Source organism: Daucus carota, chromosome 8 (genome assembly GCF_001625215.2).
Source record: "Daucus carota subsp. sativus chromosome 8, DH1 v3.0, whole genome shotgun sequence".
In the NCBI taxonomy this organism is placed as follows: domain Eukaryota; kingdom Viridiplantae; phylum Streptophyta; class Magnoliopsida; order Apiales; family Apiaceae; genus Daucus; species Daucus carota.
This window is the reverse complement of record NC_030388.2, coordinates 2,351,982-2,366,518: the sequence shown is the minus strand read 5'-3', so window position 1 is coordinate 2,366,518 and position 14,537 is coordinate 2,351,982. Positions and strand designations below refer to the sequence as shown.

General features: G+C 37.7%; 3 protein-coding genes across 3 annotated transcripts; 1 reads left to right on the top strand and 2 right to left on the bottom strand.

Moving 5' to 3' along the window:
* Positions 1-1,377: 1,377 nt before the first annotated feature.
* Positions 1,378-5,530, top strand: LOC108199672 (ARF guanine-nucleotide exchange factor GNL2). Its single transcript, XM_017367598.2, has 2 exons — positions 1,378-2,417; positions 2,494-5,530. Exons 1-2 carry the CDS (start codon positions 1,378-1,380, stop codon positions 5,528-5,530), a joined length of 4,077 nt encoding a protein of 1,358 aa, XP_017223087.2.
* Positions 5,531-6,033: 503 nt separating this feature from the next.
* On the bottom strand, positions 6,034-9,572 carry LOC108199674 (trihelix transcription factor ENAP1). The gene is made up of 3 exons (XM_017367600.2): positions 9,409-9,572; positions 8,124-9,293; positions 6,034-6,347 (listed from the first exon to the last, which is right to left on the bottom strand). Exon 2 carries the CDS (start codon positions 9,271-9,273, stop codon positions 8,128-8,130), a length of 1,146 nt encoding a protein of 381 aa, XP_017223089.1. The 5' UTR covers positions 9,274-9,293; positions 9,409-9,572; the 3' UTR covers positions 6,034-6,347; positions 8,124-8,127.
* Positions 9,573-10,395: 823 nt separating this feature from the next.
* Positions 10,396-14,032, bottom strand: LOC108199673 (probable sulfate transporter 3.4). The gene is made up of 12 exons (XM_017367599.2): positions 13,472-14,032; positions 13,219-13,267; positions 12,840-13,047; positions 12,404-12,575; positions 12,213-12,278; positions 12,019-12,132; positions 11,830-11,946; positions 11,634-11,760; positions 11,270-11,556; positions 10,992-11,182; positions 10,793-10,878; positions 10,396-10,693 (listed from the first exon to the last, which is right to left on the bottom strand). The coding sequence occupies exons 1-12, from the start codon at positions 13,820-13,822 to the stop codon at positions 10,479-10,481; spliced, it is 1,983 nt and encodes a 660-aa protein (XP_017223088.1). The 5' UTR covers positions 13,823-14,032; the 3' UTR covers positions 10,396-10,478.
* Between the last annotated feature and the right edge of the window lie 505 nt (positions 14,033-14,537).

Genomic DNA, 14,537 nt, shown 5'->3' with positions numbered 1-14,537 from the left:
TAATGTATCAAATTGGTCACTGAACTCAAAACGGTATCAACTTGGTCACTGAAGTGGCCATAAAAGTCAAACAGGTACCTTGAAATATAAGTTCAAACAGTAAAAATATTATTTATAAAGTTTTACACATTATTTTTGAATGTTACCAAAACCAAGTAAAAGATTATGAGTTCTAATATTTATGATAATATATTTAGATTTTATCAAGTTTATTTATTATTTATTTTTAATTAAAACAAAGAAAATAACTATATAATAAAATATAAATAATAAATAAACTTGATAAAATATAAATATATTATTTTAAATACTAGTAGTCATAGGGGCCGTTTGGGTGAGCTTAAAATAAGTGCTTCTTGCTTAAAATAAATAAGCGGAGTAGAAGTTAGAAGCAGGATAAGACTTATAAGTGATTAAAGTGTTTGGGAAATAAGTAGAAGCCCTGAAACAGAAGCTAGCATTCCTAGCTTTTTATAAGTGCTTCTTGACTTATTACACAAACGGTATGAATAAGTGCTCATAACTTATAATCCAGAAGCTGGACTTATAAGTCTCAAACAAACACCCACATAATCTTTTAGTTGGTTGTGGTAACATTTAAAAATAATGTGTAAAACTTTATATATAATATTTTTACTGCTTGAACTTATATTTCAAGGTACCTGTTTGATATCTATGGCCACTTCAGTGACCAACTTGATACCGTTTTGAGTTCAGTGACCAATTTGATACATTAAGCCCACTTCAATGACCAAGTAGATAATTAACCCCTTGAAAAATTGATTATAGAATTTAATATAAATTAAACTTCAAAGCATATAATGGCAAAATTAAGGCCCTCTAGTCTTCAAAATAAAAATATATATTATATCACTATTATGTAAAAATTAGAAAAAGAAATTCAAACTTCTATTGCCATTAAAGGTTATTAATAGCATTTAGTAGGAGTCTTAAAATTTAGTGCCGGTTCAATTTTCCCCCGAGACATCAGCAATTTTACCCAGCTTGTGACTCTTATTAACACTTTAATCTTTAAGCAGGTGTGCATTTCTTAATATTTTCTGATGTAGTATTATTTCTCTCCCTGATATGAGGAGGGGTGAGAGGTAGAAATCAAACACTCACTTTTAACCATCCAAATTAATTAAAATTTTCATATTAATCATCTTGTTCACCTTACATTTAGGCCTTTTTGTCACTTCTTTCCTTGCATGCACAATTTAGCAGTATACTTTCCATAAATTTTCTGATCAATGCCAGTAGGTTTGTATCAGAATGTGGAGATTGTGTCACAGTCTGCACACACATTAGTCTTTTTCGAGAACCCGAAAATCAGGAACCAGTGATTGTATCAGAATATACAGAGATCTGCAGGTGATGGGGATGCAGGGGGATGAGAAGAATGAGCTAATGAGTAGTGCAAGAAGAAAAGAGATTGGACGTGCATGCATGTTGAGCACAGAAGTAGGAGCTGTTCTGGCTGCGATTCGTCGAAAAAATGAATCACATCCTCATTATTTCTCCCAGGAAGATTGCTATGATACTTCTATTCTTCAATCATTGAAATCCTTGAGGACACTCATCTTTAGTCCTCAGCAGGCTTGGGGGACTATTGACCCTTCTATTTATTTGTCCCCCTTTCTTGATGTCGTCGAAAGTGATGATGTTCCAGCACCTGCAACAGCTGTGGCTCTGGCTGCCATCACCAAGATTTTCAGGAATAATGTGTTTGATGAGAAGACCCCGGGGGCTAAACACGCGATGGCAGGGGCTGTGACAGCAATCACCAGCTGCAGGCTGGAGAAAACAGACAGTGCCTGTGAAGATGCAGTTATGATGAGAATTTTGTATGTTCTGACAGAGCTTGTTAGGCATCCTGCTTCAGTTTTGTTGACTGATCACGCGATTTGTACCATTGTGAATACGTGTTTTCAGGTTGTGCAGCAGTCTGCAAATCGAGGGGACTTGCTCCAACGCAGTGCAATGTTCACCATGCATGAACTAGTCCAGATCATTTTTGCAAGATTGCCTGATCTTGATGTCAGAGATGGGGGGAATTCAGAATCAGATGATGAAGAAATCTACGATAACAGATATGGGATTCGCTCTGCAGTTGATATCTTCCATTTCTTGTGCTCATTGCTTAATGTGGTTCAAGTTTATCATGTGGAGTATGAAACAGGACAAGGTACAATGCCTCGCCAGTCTTTGGACGAAGATGTGCAGCTCTTCGCCCTTGTTTTGATCAATTCAGTTGTTGAATTAAGTGGTGACAGTATTATGAATCATCCAAAACTTTTGAGGATGGTTCAGGATGATCTTTTCCATCACTTGATTCACTATGGAACGCGATGTACTCCATTAATTCTGTCCATGATTTCAAGTATTGTACTCAATATCTATCACTTCCTTCGCAGGTAAGAGATGAGTATATTGGTTACTGAATTAGAAGTAATATCAGTTGTGCTTGAAAGCTTCCTTTGTGCAATGCAGATCAGTTCGTCTTCAGCTAGAGGCGTTCTTCTCATTCGTGTTGTTGAGAGCAGCAAGTCTGGGGAATCCAGTCCAAGTGCAAGAAGTAGCCATTGAAGGAATCATAAACTTTTGTAGGCAGCCTACTTTTATCACTGAGGCCTATGTAAATTATGACACTCACCCAATGTTTCGCAATATTTTTGAAGATTTGGGGAAGTTGCTGTGCATGCACTCGTTTCCAGCTAACGGTCCTCTCACAAGTTTACAGGTCCAGGCTTTTGAAGGCTTGATAATCACTCTTCAGAACATTGCTGACAGTGTGGATAAGGAAGACAGTTCAAGTCCTTTGGGAGAATACCCTATTGAAGTTTCCGAGTATAGGCCTTTCTGGGAAGAGAGACCTGCTAATGGCTCAGAGAGTTGGGTGGACTTTGTGAGAAAAAGAAAGGCACAAAAGAGAAAGATAACGATTGCAAGTAACCATTATAATCGCGATGAAAAGAAAGGTTTGGATTATTTGAAAGTTTCACATTTGGTTTCGGATCCTCCTGTTGCTAAGGCATTTGCTATGTTCTTTAGGTTCACTCCTGGGCTAGATAAAACCATGATTGGAGATTATCTTGGTGACCCTAGTGACTTTCATCTTCAAGTTCTAAAAGATTTTACAGAGACTTTCGAGTTTACTGGTATGGCTCTTGACAGTGCTCTTAGGACTTATTTAGAGTCATTTCGATTGCCAGGAGAGTCACAAAAGATCCACAGAATAATTGAGGCCTTTTCTAATCAGTACTATGATCATCAAACTTCAGATACTTTCCAGGATGGGGAGGTTGTTCTCGTGCTTTCCTACTCCCTCATTATGCTCAACACAGATCAACATAACCCTCAAGTGAAAAAGAAGATGACAGAAGATGAGTTTATAAGGAACAATAGAGCAATCAATGGTGGAAAAGATCTTCCAAGAGAGTACTTATCTGAGCTTTTCCACTCTATTGCAACAAAAGAAATTACAGTTTTCGGACAAAATGGCATGACACTTGAGATGAATCCAAACATTTGGATCCAGCTTATAAACCGGTCAAAAAAGATGAAATCTTTCAAAGTGTGTGATACAGATCGCGATCTGGGAAGAGATATGTTTGCTGTTATAGCTGGCCCTTCAGTTGCAACTCTTTCAGCAATATTTGAACATACTGAAGATGAAGGAATGTTGCATGAATGTACTGAAGGCCTGTTTTCGATAGCCAGAATTTCTCAACATGGCCTTGAAGATACTCTTGATGAACTCCTGGCTTCCTTATGCAAATTTACCACCCTTTTGAATCCATATGCATCTGCTGATGAAACCTTATATGGCTTCAGCAATGACATGAAACCCAGAATGGCAACCCTGGCAGTTTTCGCGATAGCCAACAGTTTCAAGGAATCTATCAGAGGGGGCTGGAGGAACATTGTTGACTGTCTTTTAAAACTTAAAAGGCTTAAACTACTTCCCCCAAATGTCGTTGATCCTGATAATGTCATCGAGTCTTCTGATTCTGTAGCAGATGAAGATTCCGAATCACCAGGGCAACGAGGCCTGGTAGGCAGATTCTCACATTTCCTTTCAATGGAAAGCGTTGAAGAATCCTTACACCTTGGCCTAAGTGAATTCGAACAGAATCAGAAAGTCATCCAACAATGTCGAATTGGATACATCTTCAATAACAGTTCAAGTCTATCAAACGATGCAATGCAGAATCTTGGGCGTTCCCTCATATTCGCGGCTGCAGGCAAAGGCCAAAAGTTTAGTACACCTGTGGAGGAAGAAGAAACTGTTGCACTCTGTTGGGATTTACTCCTCACTACAACACTGGCTAATGTTAACAGGTTTGCAACATTCTGGCCTAATTACCATGATTATCTTCTCACAGTAGCTCAGTTTCCGATGTTCTCTCCAATTCCATTCGTAGAGAAGGGAATCATAGCACTCATTAAGGTTAGTAGCAAAATCCTAGCAACATACAGACCAGAGAAACAATCCGAAGAGCTCGTCTTTACATCAATCAACTTGATGTGGAAACTGGAAAAGGAAATACTCGACACGTGTTTTGAGCCTCTAACAAAACAAATGAGTAAAATTCTTACTGAGCACCCCGGGAACATACAAACACAACTAGGCTGGAAATCATTGCTTCATCTGTTATCAATCACAGGGCGCCACCAAGAAACGTATGAGCAGGCAGTAGAGGCCCTCATCTTTCTGATGTCAGACGGTACTCACATCTACCGGACTAACTACATTTACTGCATTGATTGTGCTTTTGGTTTCGTCGCCCTCAGAAACAGTCCAGTTGAGACCAACAAGAAGATCATGGACTCGATGGCAGAGTCTGTCAAGAATCTGGTTCAATGGTACACCAGTGGATATTCAGATCCAGGAAGTAGCACCAGCACTTCATCAGCAGACGATAGCTCCAGAGCTTTGGCTTCTTCAAACTTCACTGTCAACTTGTTTGTGAGGCTTGGGGAGGCTCTTCGAAAGACCAGTTTAGCACGAAGAGAAGGGATACGAAACCATGCAATTGCTTCTCTGCAGAGAAGCTTCACCTTAGCCGAGGAACTATACTTCTCACCCTCTAACATCATAAACTGCTTTAATCTTGTGCTTTTCGCGATGGTTGATGACTTGCATGAAAAAATGCTGGAGTACTCAAGGAGGGAGAATGCAGAGAAGGAAACACGGAGCATGGAAGGCACGTTGAAGCTTTCGATGGAGCTCCTGACAAACGTTTACTTGCAGTTCTTGAAGCCAATATCAGAGAGCCCTGGATTCAAGACCTTCTGGTTAGGAATCTTGAGAAGAATGGACACTTGTATGAAAGCCGACTTGGGAGTCTACGGTGTTCCAGATTTGCAGCAAATAGTACCCGATTTGTTGAGAAAGATTATTGTAGCAATGAAGGAGAAAAATTTATTAGTGCCAACAGAAGGTGATGATCTGTGGGAGATTACTTATATTCAGATACAATGGATTGCTCCATCTGTAAAAGATGAATTGTTCCCTGATGTTTAAGGCATGAAGTTGTACCAGGAGACCGAATAGTAGCAGTAGATAGTTACTGGGAGTGACAGGAACTTTAAATTTTTTCCAGCCAACTAGTATATACAAACTTGTAATTTGGGGGCAATTGGATGTCAGGTTTTAGGATCCGATTCTCTTTAACCGAATATATAACCATGAACCAAACACCCTCTTAATGTATATCAAGATATATAGTTTAGGTCACGATTCACAAAACCAACCGGATTTATTAACCATGAACCAAACACCCCTTAATGTATATCAACATATATTATAGTTTAGGTCACAATTCACAAAGCCAGGACAGGGTTTGATTCGCTGTCGCTTCCATTCCCAGTTTTGCGCTGGCATAATATTTAGTTACCTTGGTCGCGCTATATTTTGGTTGGTAACATTATAGTAGATATTGTAGATTCAGAGCTGTACAGCAGAAGTCGAATACTGCCTTATATTCCACTCCGGGATCAGCAGAAAGCAAAAGACTGAACATCAGAAGCACATTGAAATAAGGATAATTTAAACTCAGACACATATACATTCTGCTAGTACAATAAGATTATCTTGAAAAGAAAAAAAAATTATTTGTGAAAATCTTATGTTGATTATTTAATAGTACAGAAACTGGAACTTGTCAACAAGAGAGAAATCTTAACAATAGTACATGTGACAACACCAAATTAAGGATAATAATGCAGTACTTGTAACAGAAGTATGACGCTGGTTGTCTTCAAACTGATTCAAATACATTACTAGCATCAAATCCTGATTTATCCGGATGATATATATCAACATCAGCTTCAGACAGCTCCTGCAAAAGATTATGTAAATGAGAAATAAAGTAGAAACTTGAATTTCACATGTATATTAACATAAGCATGATTTTTATTGACATCTTAACATGCACCTAAAATTGCACCAAGTATCATCCTCCAAAACAAGTAACAGGATAGTCGGGTATTGCAGTGACATAATGAATTACTGGATGTGAGTTGCATCTTACTTCCACAAAGGGATATGGCAATTTGGTATAGATGTCAAGCTGATTCTACGTCCTAATCTCTCGGCCTATGTTCTCTCACAAAAAAATTATTTTAGTTGTTAGTCTCGTATCTGTCACAGGCTGAAGATGCCAGGGGCCAAACAGAGGTGCCCAAACTCATCATGGTAATACAGGTTGGGCCAAAACAGAGGTGCCCAACCTCATCATGGTAATATGATACCATGCTAGCGGTAGTATATTTTGTGTTTAGCAAATATCTAAAATCAGAAACATCATATAAATGTGTTTATCCCTCACACTCACATTGCTTGCCAGTATATAATAAATCTCAGTGGCCCACAGCTGATTTTAGAGAAGAAGCATGTAAACCAGTGACATCACGTGCTGTGTTATTGTTTTCCACGTTATCCGCACTGAATGTACAGGATAATCAAATCTCGCGTGCCGCGACATTTATTCTCGTGCCAAACAGGCGTGCCGGGTGCTGGGCTCGTCCGGGGGGCACGTCTCAGGTCAACTCGTAAACAGCTCGCATAATAAACCGGGCCATGCTGGGTTAAACCCGGAAAAACAGAGCAGGGAACTGGCTGTACGTGTGATATGCTTAGTTTTATTTGTGTGTTTCGGGCCTTGCTGTGCCACGTGCCTGGAGGTTCATCAACCCTGGACGGGCCGTGCCGGTCCAATTCTACAAACTCAAACCCATGCTCGGCTCAGCTCTTGCAGCGGGTCGGACGGTTTTCGGGGCGGTTCAAGACAGGTTTTTCTCCGTGCCGGTTCCGGGTTTGCGGTCCAAACCTGCCCGTTTGGCCGGCTTTACATGGAGGGGCCAGCTTTTGTGTGGATGCAGTTTTATGAATCAAAGCTTTATTTTGTGTTATCAAGGGCATTCTCTCCCATCCTAATATATTTACAGCACAACTCAATAATTCTGTAGCTATATAATAGTGGAATCATACTAATGGTCTCCCAACATATGATTTGTGACTGCACAGAAGAACTAAGGTTGTGTTCACTTGGATGGAATGGAAAGAAAAATTAAAAAGTAGTTTTATGGAGAAAGAAGAAGGTACGAGAAAATAGTGACAAAATATGTGCGAGTCCAAATTTTTATAATGAAGATTGTAGGAAAACATGATGACGAAGTAGAATGAGCATTCTTTCTAAAAAAATCTGGGCTAGACTTCTAGTGCAAATAGTCTGGAATGGAATGACTAAATGAATGAAAATTATAAACATTTTCTTCAATCACCCCCAATTTTCGACTACAAATTTCATTTCATTCTCCCCCCGTTCCATTCTATCCAAGTGAACACAAACTAATAATTTTTACGGGAGTCCAGACAATATTTATGTCAATTCGAATATCAAGAATTTTCAGCCAACGAAAAAAATAAAATTATACGAGACTTCGTTTGCAAGACATAAAGGTTGGTTTGTCTAAGTTTATCAAACAAACAAGCTAAAAGTTTCTCACTTACTGCTACTCTAGAAAACACACTGGGTTATGATTTCACAGCATTAACACAACATAATTCATTTATTTGTTACAGAAAGAATTTCACTTAATTATTTAGAGATTACCTAGTCACCCGCTGACATTCCCTGCAGATACATCGGTGTCTGTGTTGCTGTCAGTATCGTCATCATTCCCTTCTCTAATTTTTTCAATCTCCGCCTGTGCACGCTCAACGATTTGCTTCTTCTTCAGCTCCAAGTCTTGCTGAAAATCCATCCTCATTCTCTCTAATTCCATCATCTGCTGTCTCTTTTTATCTTCAATCTTCTCATAGATTGCTCCAAACTTCTGAATCGAATCCGCCAACAACTTAAATGACGTGCCATCCTCGTCTCCTCTCCTCAGAGGTTCCACCTCATCCGACTCATTCTCGTCTGAATCTGACTCCGCTGGACTATCTCTCATCTCATCAAATGCATTCGACTGGCTCAAATAAACTTTCGGATTCATAAAAACATATTCCCCCGAATCAAACCCACAAGCCAAACCCGACAACTGTTGCCTACTCGATACACTAAGCAACATATCCATCTTCTTGAAAAAAACCCATTGTCCAAAATACCCACCCATTTCCTCCATTTTCGCTCTCTCCTTCTTATACTTCTTCTTCAACGTATCCAACCTATTCCTACATTGCACATGACTCCTCTCAACCTTACACAACTCCGACACTTTCTCTGCAACCTCAACCCAATCCTCAGACCTCAAACTCCTCCTCCCCAACTGCATAAACCTCTCACCCCAGACCTCCAACAACACAAAACTCTCATCTTCACTCCACTCCGCCGACGCCTCCCTCATCTTTTGCACACTCCCACTAGTCCTCGGCGCGAACTCATACCTCGAAACCAAACTCTCCAACTTCCTCTTCTTTTGCCGTCTCTTTGATTCATCATTCTGCTCATACCCCCTCCCACCATACCCATTTTCCCGATACTCCTCATCATCATCATCCTCATCCCCATCTTCCCCATCCTCATCCTCATCATCTTCATCCTCATCATACTCTTCTTGTTTCATAAAGTTTCGATCTTTACGACTAATTTCCTCATCTCGATACATATTACTATCATCCTCTAAGTCCTCATCATCATCATCATCCCTATAAGTCTGAAAATTAGGGTTATGAATTGGGCGCCTCGATCTAATTGAGCTAGGATAAGATGAAGATGATGGGTAGTGCTTTTGTGGGTAATCATCATCTGAATCACCCATCTTCAATCTATTCAAACCCTCTACATATAAATCAAGAATTCAGTAAAATTCAAGAAAATCAAGAAAATGGAGATAATTCAAGAAACTAAACCATAAAAAGTAAAATTGAGCAATAGATGTGTGTAAAGATTGTACCTTTGAGGTGAATTGCATGAATTAAGATGAAATCTATGAAGAATTGAAAAGGGGGTGCTTGAAATTGAAGGTAAATTAGGGTTTTGAGGGGGAAAGAGAAAGAGGGTTAAACAAAACGGGCTACGGTGAAAGGTGTCATCTTGGGTTTTGCTGGGAAAGGAAATGAAGCTGAACAAAATTTAAGAACTTTTATCTGTAATTTTGTGTATAATATAAACGTATAAATCTTTTTCAAAAATTGTTTTTTATAAATTTAATAATGTGTGAATATGTTTTGTATATTTATATCATTCAAAATATTTTGTTCATGACGATTTATCAAGATTTAGAAAGAAATCCAATCAATGACAAGAAATTTTTTTATGGAATATGTATAATGATATCGAATTCAAGAAAATAATAAAATTTACTATATATTGATAATCAGGTAGGTTGAAATTTCTTGACAGACAAATAAGTTTTTTTTAATTTTTGAAGATATGAAAAAAACAAACTTGTTTCTTACAAAAAAGGTGAAGAAATTACACTAATAATATTTATGTCTTTGTTACATAAAAAATTATTAAATTAAATGGTAGCTAATAATTTCCCCCAAAATATAAACCGTTTCACATCATTCTTTGTATTAAATTTAAGTTCTAGAGATCAACACACTTTCCTGAACTTTCGGTGCAAGTGCAACCTCATTAGTCATTACAAGAAGATCTGAGTTGAAATATTGAGTTGTTCATGGTCCTTATAATCGCATTGTCCTGTGAATCCAGACTTCATTTAATGTGTGCAAATTCTGTAATTTAGTTGCCTACAGGCTCCAATCATTGTTCATTTTTGCCCCTGATCTTTTAAGATCCTTGTGATCTTAATCTTGATTTTCATGCATCCTTATTTGTAAATATTCTGTAGTGGCTCAAGAAATTTAAGAAAATAGTTATTCTTTTTCATCAGCAATCATTCATGGAAATTGAAAGCTTAGCCATCTTATAGCAAAGCTTCTGATTACATATGCGATTAGGCGGCCACCAATACAATATTAGTCACTGTATAATAATCTAGATGTCGAAATTAGTATATCAAGGTTTCCATGCTATGGATATATCAGCAATGGCTTCTCCTACTGTCAAATACAGTCCACTGGTGCTAAATTCCTCCAGAACTTCCGACTTGCCGAGCTTCTCAATCACATCTCCGGCAGGATTGACCAAAACCAGCTGAAGTGATCTTTTATTTAGCGTATATTTTAGTTCGCGTAGAGCATCAATGCCACTGGTATCTATTGCTGTGACAGCTGAAATATATTCAAGAATATCGTTATGCAATTTTTATATCAGAGGAATAATAAGTAGTTTATGTAGTGCTAATTTAATTTATATAATCTGATCAAAACCTGTCATGTCCAAAATAATGCATCTCAAGGTAGTCGCGGTCTTTGATTCAATCCTCTCTTCTTCCTCGCTTACCCATCTTAGTATTCTGCAATTCGGATGCATTATTAACAGAATGTATACAAGTCATGATTAGTACAACCGGAGAATGCTACGAAAATTAGAGATGTAAATGATTAGAGGCGTAATTAGAATAAGTACCTTTCTTGTAGATAGGTTGAATTAGCGAAGTATATAGGAGATCCGATGCCTAAAATCAGGAAAGATGGAACTCTCTGAGCCTTTTCGTAATGAGAAAGGCACTGGTATAGTTGAGTTCCTGGGATATTCCCCATAATGTTTGTGTTTGGCCTTGTAACTTGTAGCAAAATTTTGAATACTGACACACCAACCTGTAATAAACCGTTGAATCAACAAATTAATCTGTTGCAGCAATGGTATCGTAGAAGAGAACGATAGTGTATAGGAAAAGTAATTACTGCAATGGTTAATCCCATCTGAACTGAGAGAAACAGAACTCCGAAAAAGGAACATAGACAGGCCAAGAAATCAAGCTTGTCAATTTTGTACAACCGCATTGCAGCATTGTAGTCGATGAGTCCTATAACAGCTGTTATGATAATGGCTGCTAAGACGACATTAGGAGTGTAACAAAACAGTGGCATCAGGTAGAGAAGAGCCACAAGAACTGCAGAGGACATCACTATATTTGACATTGCTGTTTTTGCTCCAGCATTGTAATTTACAGCAGTCCGAGAGAATGATCCTGCCATTATTCATACACAAGATGAAGCTAATTCATTCAACAAAGTAAAATTACCCTATTAGGTTGCATTTTTGTACCGGTGGTGATATAACACGAAGAACAGGAACCAGCCATGTTCATTAGCCCGATTGCTATCATTTCTTTGTTGCCATCGACCTGATAATTTTGTAGTGTGGCAAATGTTCTTCCAACAGCAATTCCTTCCTACGAAGCAAAAAGGTTCTTTAAGTAGTGCATGCATGTTAATCTATTCGGAGAATTCAGAATACTAACCGTAAGTGATAAAATTCCTGTAATCAGGCCTGTTTTGATGGCAAGGCCTAAATGAGGACCATGGAAATATAGCTTATTTATTGTAGACGGATTAAGGCCCCGTGGCAAAGTACCAATCTGCAGGTAAGTACATACTAATCAGCAGGGCGTAAAACAAACAACTGTTTAATAATGAATTATAATTCTTACTTGTGATATTTCGCTAACACTTGTTCTGAATATGAACACAGAAAGAGTTGAAAGGACGACAGATGTTAATGGCGCGGCTGCTGAAATCCAGAATAGCTTCGGTTTCTTCAAGCCCTGATGACAAATAGGTTCAAATTTTGAAATATTGGCGCGGTGAAAAATATACTCAGAGATAAAAGCATCAAGTAACTTACAGTTAACCTTGCTGTTAGTAAGAAAAGTAAGAAACTGAAGCCCATAACAATGGTCTGCCAACTCCACTGCACATGCATTTAAATTAATCACTACACTTATCATATCATACTTGTTTAATTTTCGACAAGTACTTGTTAATTGTTACTTAAATATGATCAAAACATGAAGAGATTGTTGTTCTGCAGCTCACTTCTCGTCTCTCGTGAAATACAGAGGATAGGACAGGAATGATCTGTGTTTTGCCAGCAAAATGAACAATGCCAAGTAAGCCTTTTAGCTGCTGCATGGAGACAATGACTGCCGCTCCAGCCATGAATCCAATCAGTGTGGCCTTTGATAGATAATCTATTATAAATCCTAACCTGGTGAAAGATCAGATCTAGATGACATAAGTTAAAACTGTTTTGATGATAATCTACTTTATATTAAAGTAAAAAAAAAAACGAAAAGGGTACAGGTAGAACATTTGGATTTTCATGTCTTGTATCAGAATGAACGCATATTAAAAGTACAGAACAATTGTTCTCACATGAGAGCTATCCTCGTCTAGTTTGTACGTTGCAACAAATGATCTAGACATATTGGACCATTTATCTAATAGAAACTGTTAAGATAAACGGAGTCACCTGAAAAGGCCTAAACAAGTCTGGAACAAACCAGAAAAGAAGGTTGCAGTGAGAGCAAGGCGGAGATAAAGAAGAGGTTCATCTGTCGGAGAAACTGTTTCACTAAGCATTGATCCCATGACTAATGATGCTATCGACACAGGACCAACTCCAAGATGCCGAGAACTACCCAGTGCAGTATATATCAGAGGTGGCACGAAACTTGAATCTGCATAAGTATGTTTTTTTAAGATTAGGCCTACTCAAACAAGAAAAAAAATGCTCAGATATTTCATGAACTCCAAAACCTTGTTGTATACAAGTGATTATTACTTTAAGGACTTGTGAACACTTTCGATAGATAATAGAAATCAGAACCTGAACAATATATTACACTTACACAATCCGATTACTGGAGGCAGATATGCAAGTTTCGCGTAACTAATTCCCTGCAAAACAAGTAAATTAGACTGATCAGACTCCATAAACTGAAATTTGCTAATTTCATGAATATTATAATAAACCGTAAAATATTTCACAAAAACACGTAAAGAAGTTGCAGATAGCTGAGCTTAGTGAACTCACGTTTCCCTTTTTTATTCGCAAAAAAAAAAGAAAAAAAAAAGAATATTGCACTAAAAAACACTGATCACCTGTGGAATCGATAGGCTTGCGATAGTGAGGCCAGCAATAAGATCAGATCTCAGGTGTTGTAAAGTATAAGAAGGCAGCCACTGAAGAATAGGGAACATATACTGAAAACCAAGAATCCATTTTCGTAAAACTGACTGGTTCTTAAACCTGTGGAAGGGATCATCTGAGAAAAAAATCTCAGACAATTTGTACTTAAATTTCTGAAAGCTGCTTATTTTTAGAGGCAAGCCAACTCTATGAATTTCAATAGTTGGATGTAACAATGCATGATCACTAGGCAATATTGTAACTGGACTTGTAAGGTCTGAAATCGCGGGTGAAGATTCGACAGTCTTTGAATCTGCTACCATATTATTTTGCAGAAGTTCTTGTGTTTGTGGAGAAGAAACTTATCTGTAGGTTGAAATATGCATAGAGAAATGGAGGTTTTTATCAGTTACTGATGCTTAGTGCTGTTAGAACTTGGAAGGAACTCTTAAAAGAGAAAATTTCAGTGAAAAGGAGATGGATGGGGCTGCATATATGTTCTTATAATAATTTCGGTCCGAGTGAGAATCGAATTTTCAAAACACGAGACAACACAGGTTAAGTGCGCTCGCACCTTACAATTTAGGCTATCCAATTACTTTGTTGCAAACAGATAAACAAATAAAATGTTCAAACCCAAGTTTTTAGTTCAAATGAAGATCTCACATGATACGTTTGTCTTTATTGATTGTCGCAAACAAATTTAACAATGAATAAGTAAAACAAACAAATAAATTGTTCAAATCTTTTTTCGGTCTAAATGAAAATCTCATCTGATATGTCTTGTTTCAATTAGTTAATTAGTATTTTGCCCCCACTTTCTCCACCAATAACCTATATTTTGGTATAACCAATTCATTGTATACCGTCATCTCATGTATTGAAGGAACGTCAATCCAAGTTGCAGATGAATACGGAAAGGAAAATAATTTGGAATGTGTTTTTCTTAATGATTTGAGCAAATTGAACTCAAGATTGTGTGCTTAAACAAAATGTAAGAAGAGGCCGATCATAAAACTATCATTAAAATCTTTCATT

Bases quoted from the DNA above. Each gene is read 5' to 3' on its own strand.
- LOC108199672 (XM_017367598.2), top strand. From the start codon at position 1,378: ATGGGGATGCAGGGGGATGAGAAGAATGAGCTAATGAGTAGTGCAAGA. The intron at 2,418-2,493 runs GTAAGAGATGAG...TGTGCAATGCAG, and splicing joins ATCTATCACTTCCTTCGCAG to ATCAGTTCGTCTTCAGCTAG.
- LOC108199674 (XM_017367600.2), bottom strand. From the start codon at position 9,273: ATGGGTGATTCAGATGATGATTACCCACAAAAGCACTACCCATCATCT.
- LOC108199673 (XM_017367599.2), bottom strand. From the start codon at position 13,822: ATGGTAGCAGATTCAAAGACTGTCGAATCTTCACCCGCGATTTCAGAC. The intron at 11,183-11,269 runs GTAATTACTTTT...GGTTTATTACAG, and splicing joins AGATGGGATTAACCATTGCA to GTTGGTGTGTCAGTATTCAA. The intron at 10,879-10,991 runs GTACTTATTCTA...TCCGAATTGCAG, and splicing joins TCAACCTATCTACAAGAAAG to AATACTAAGATGGGTAAGCG.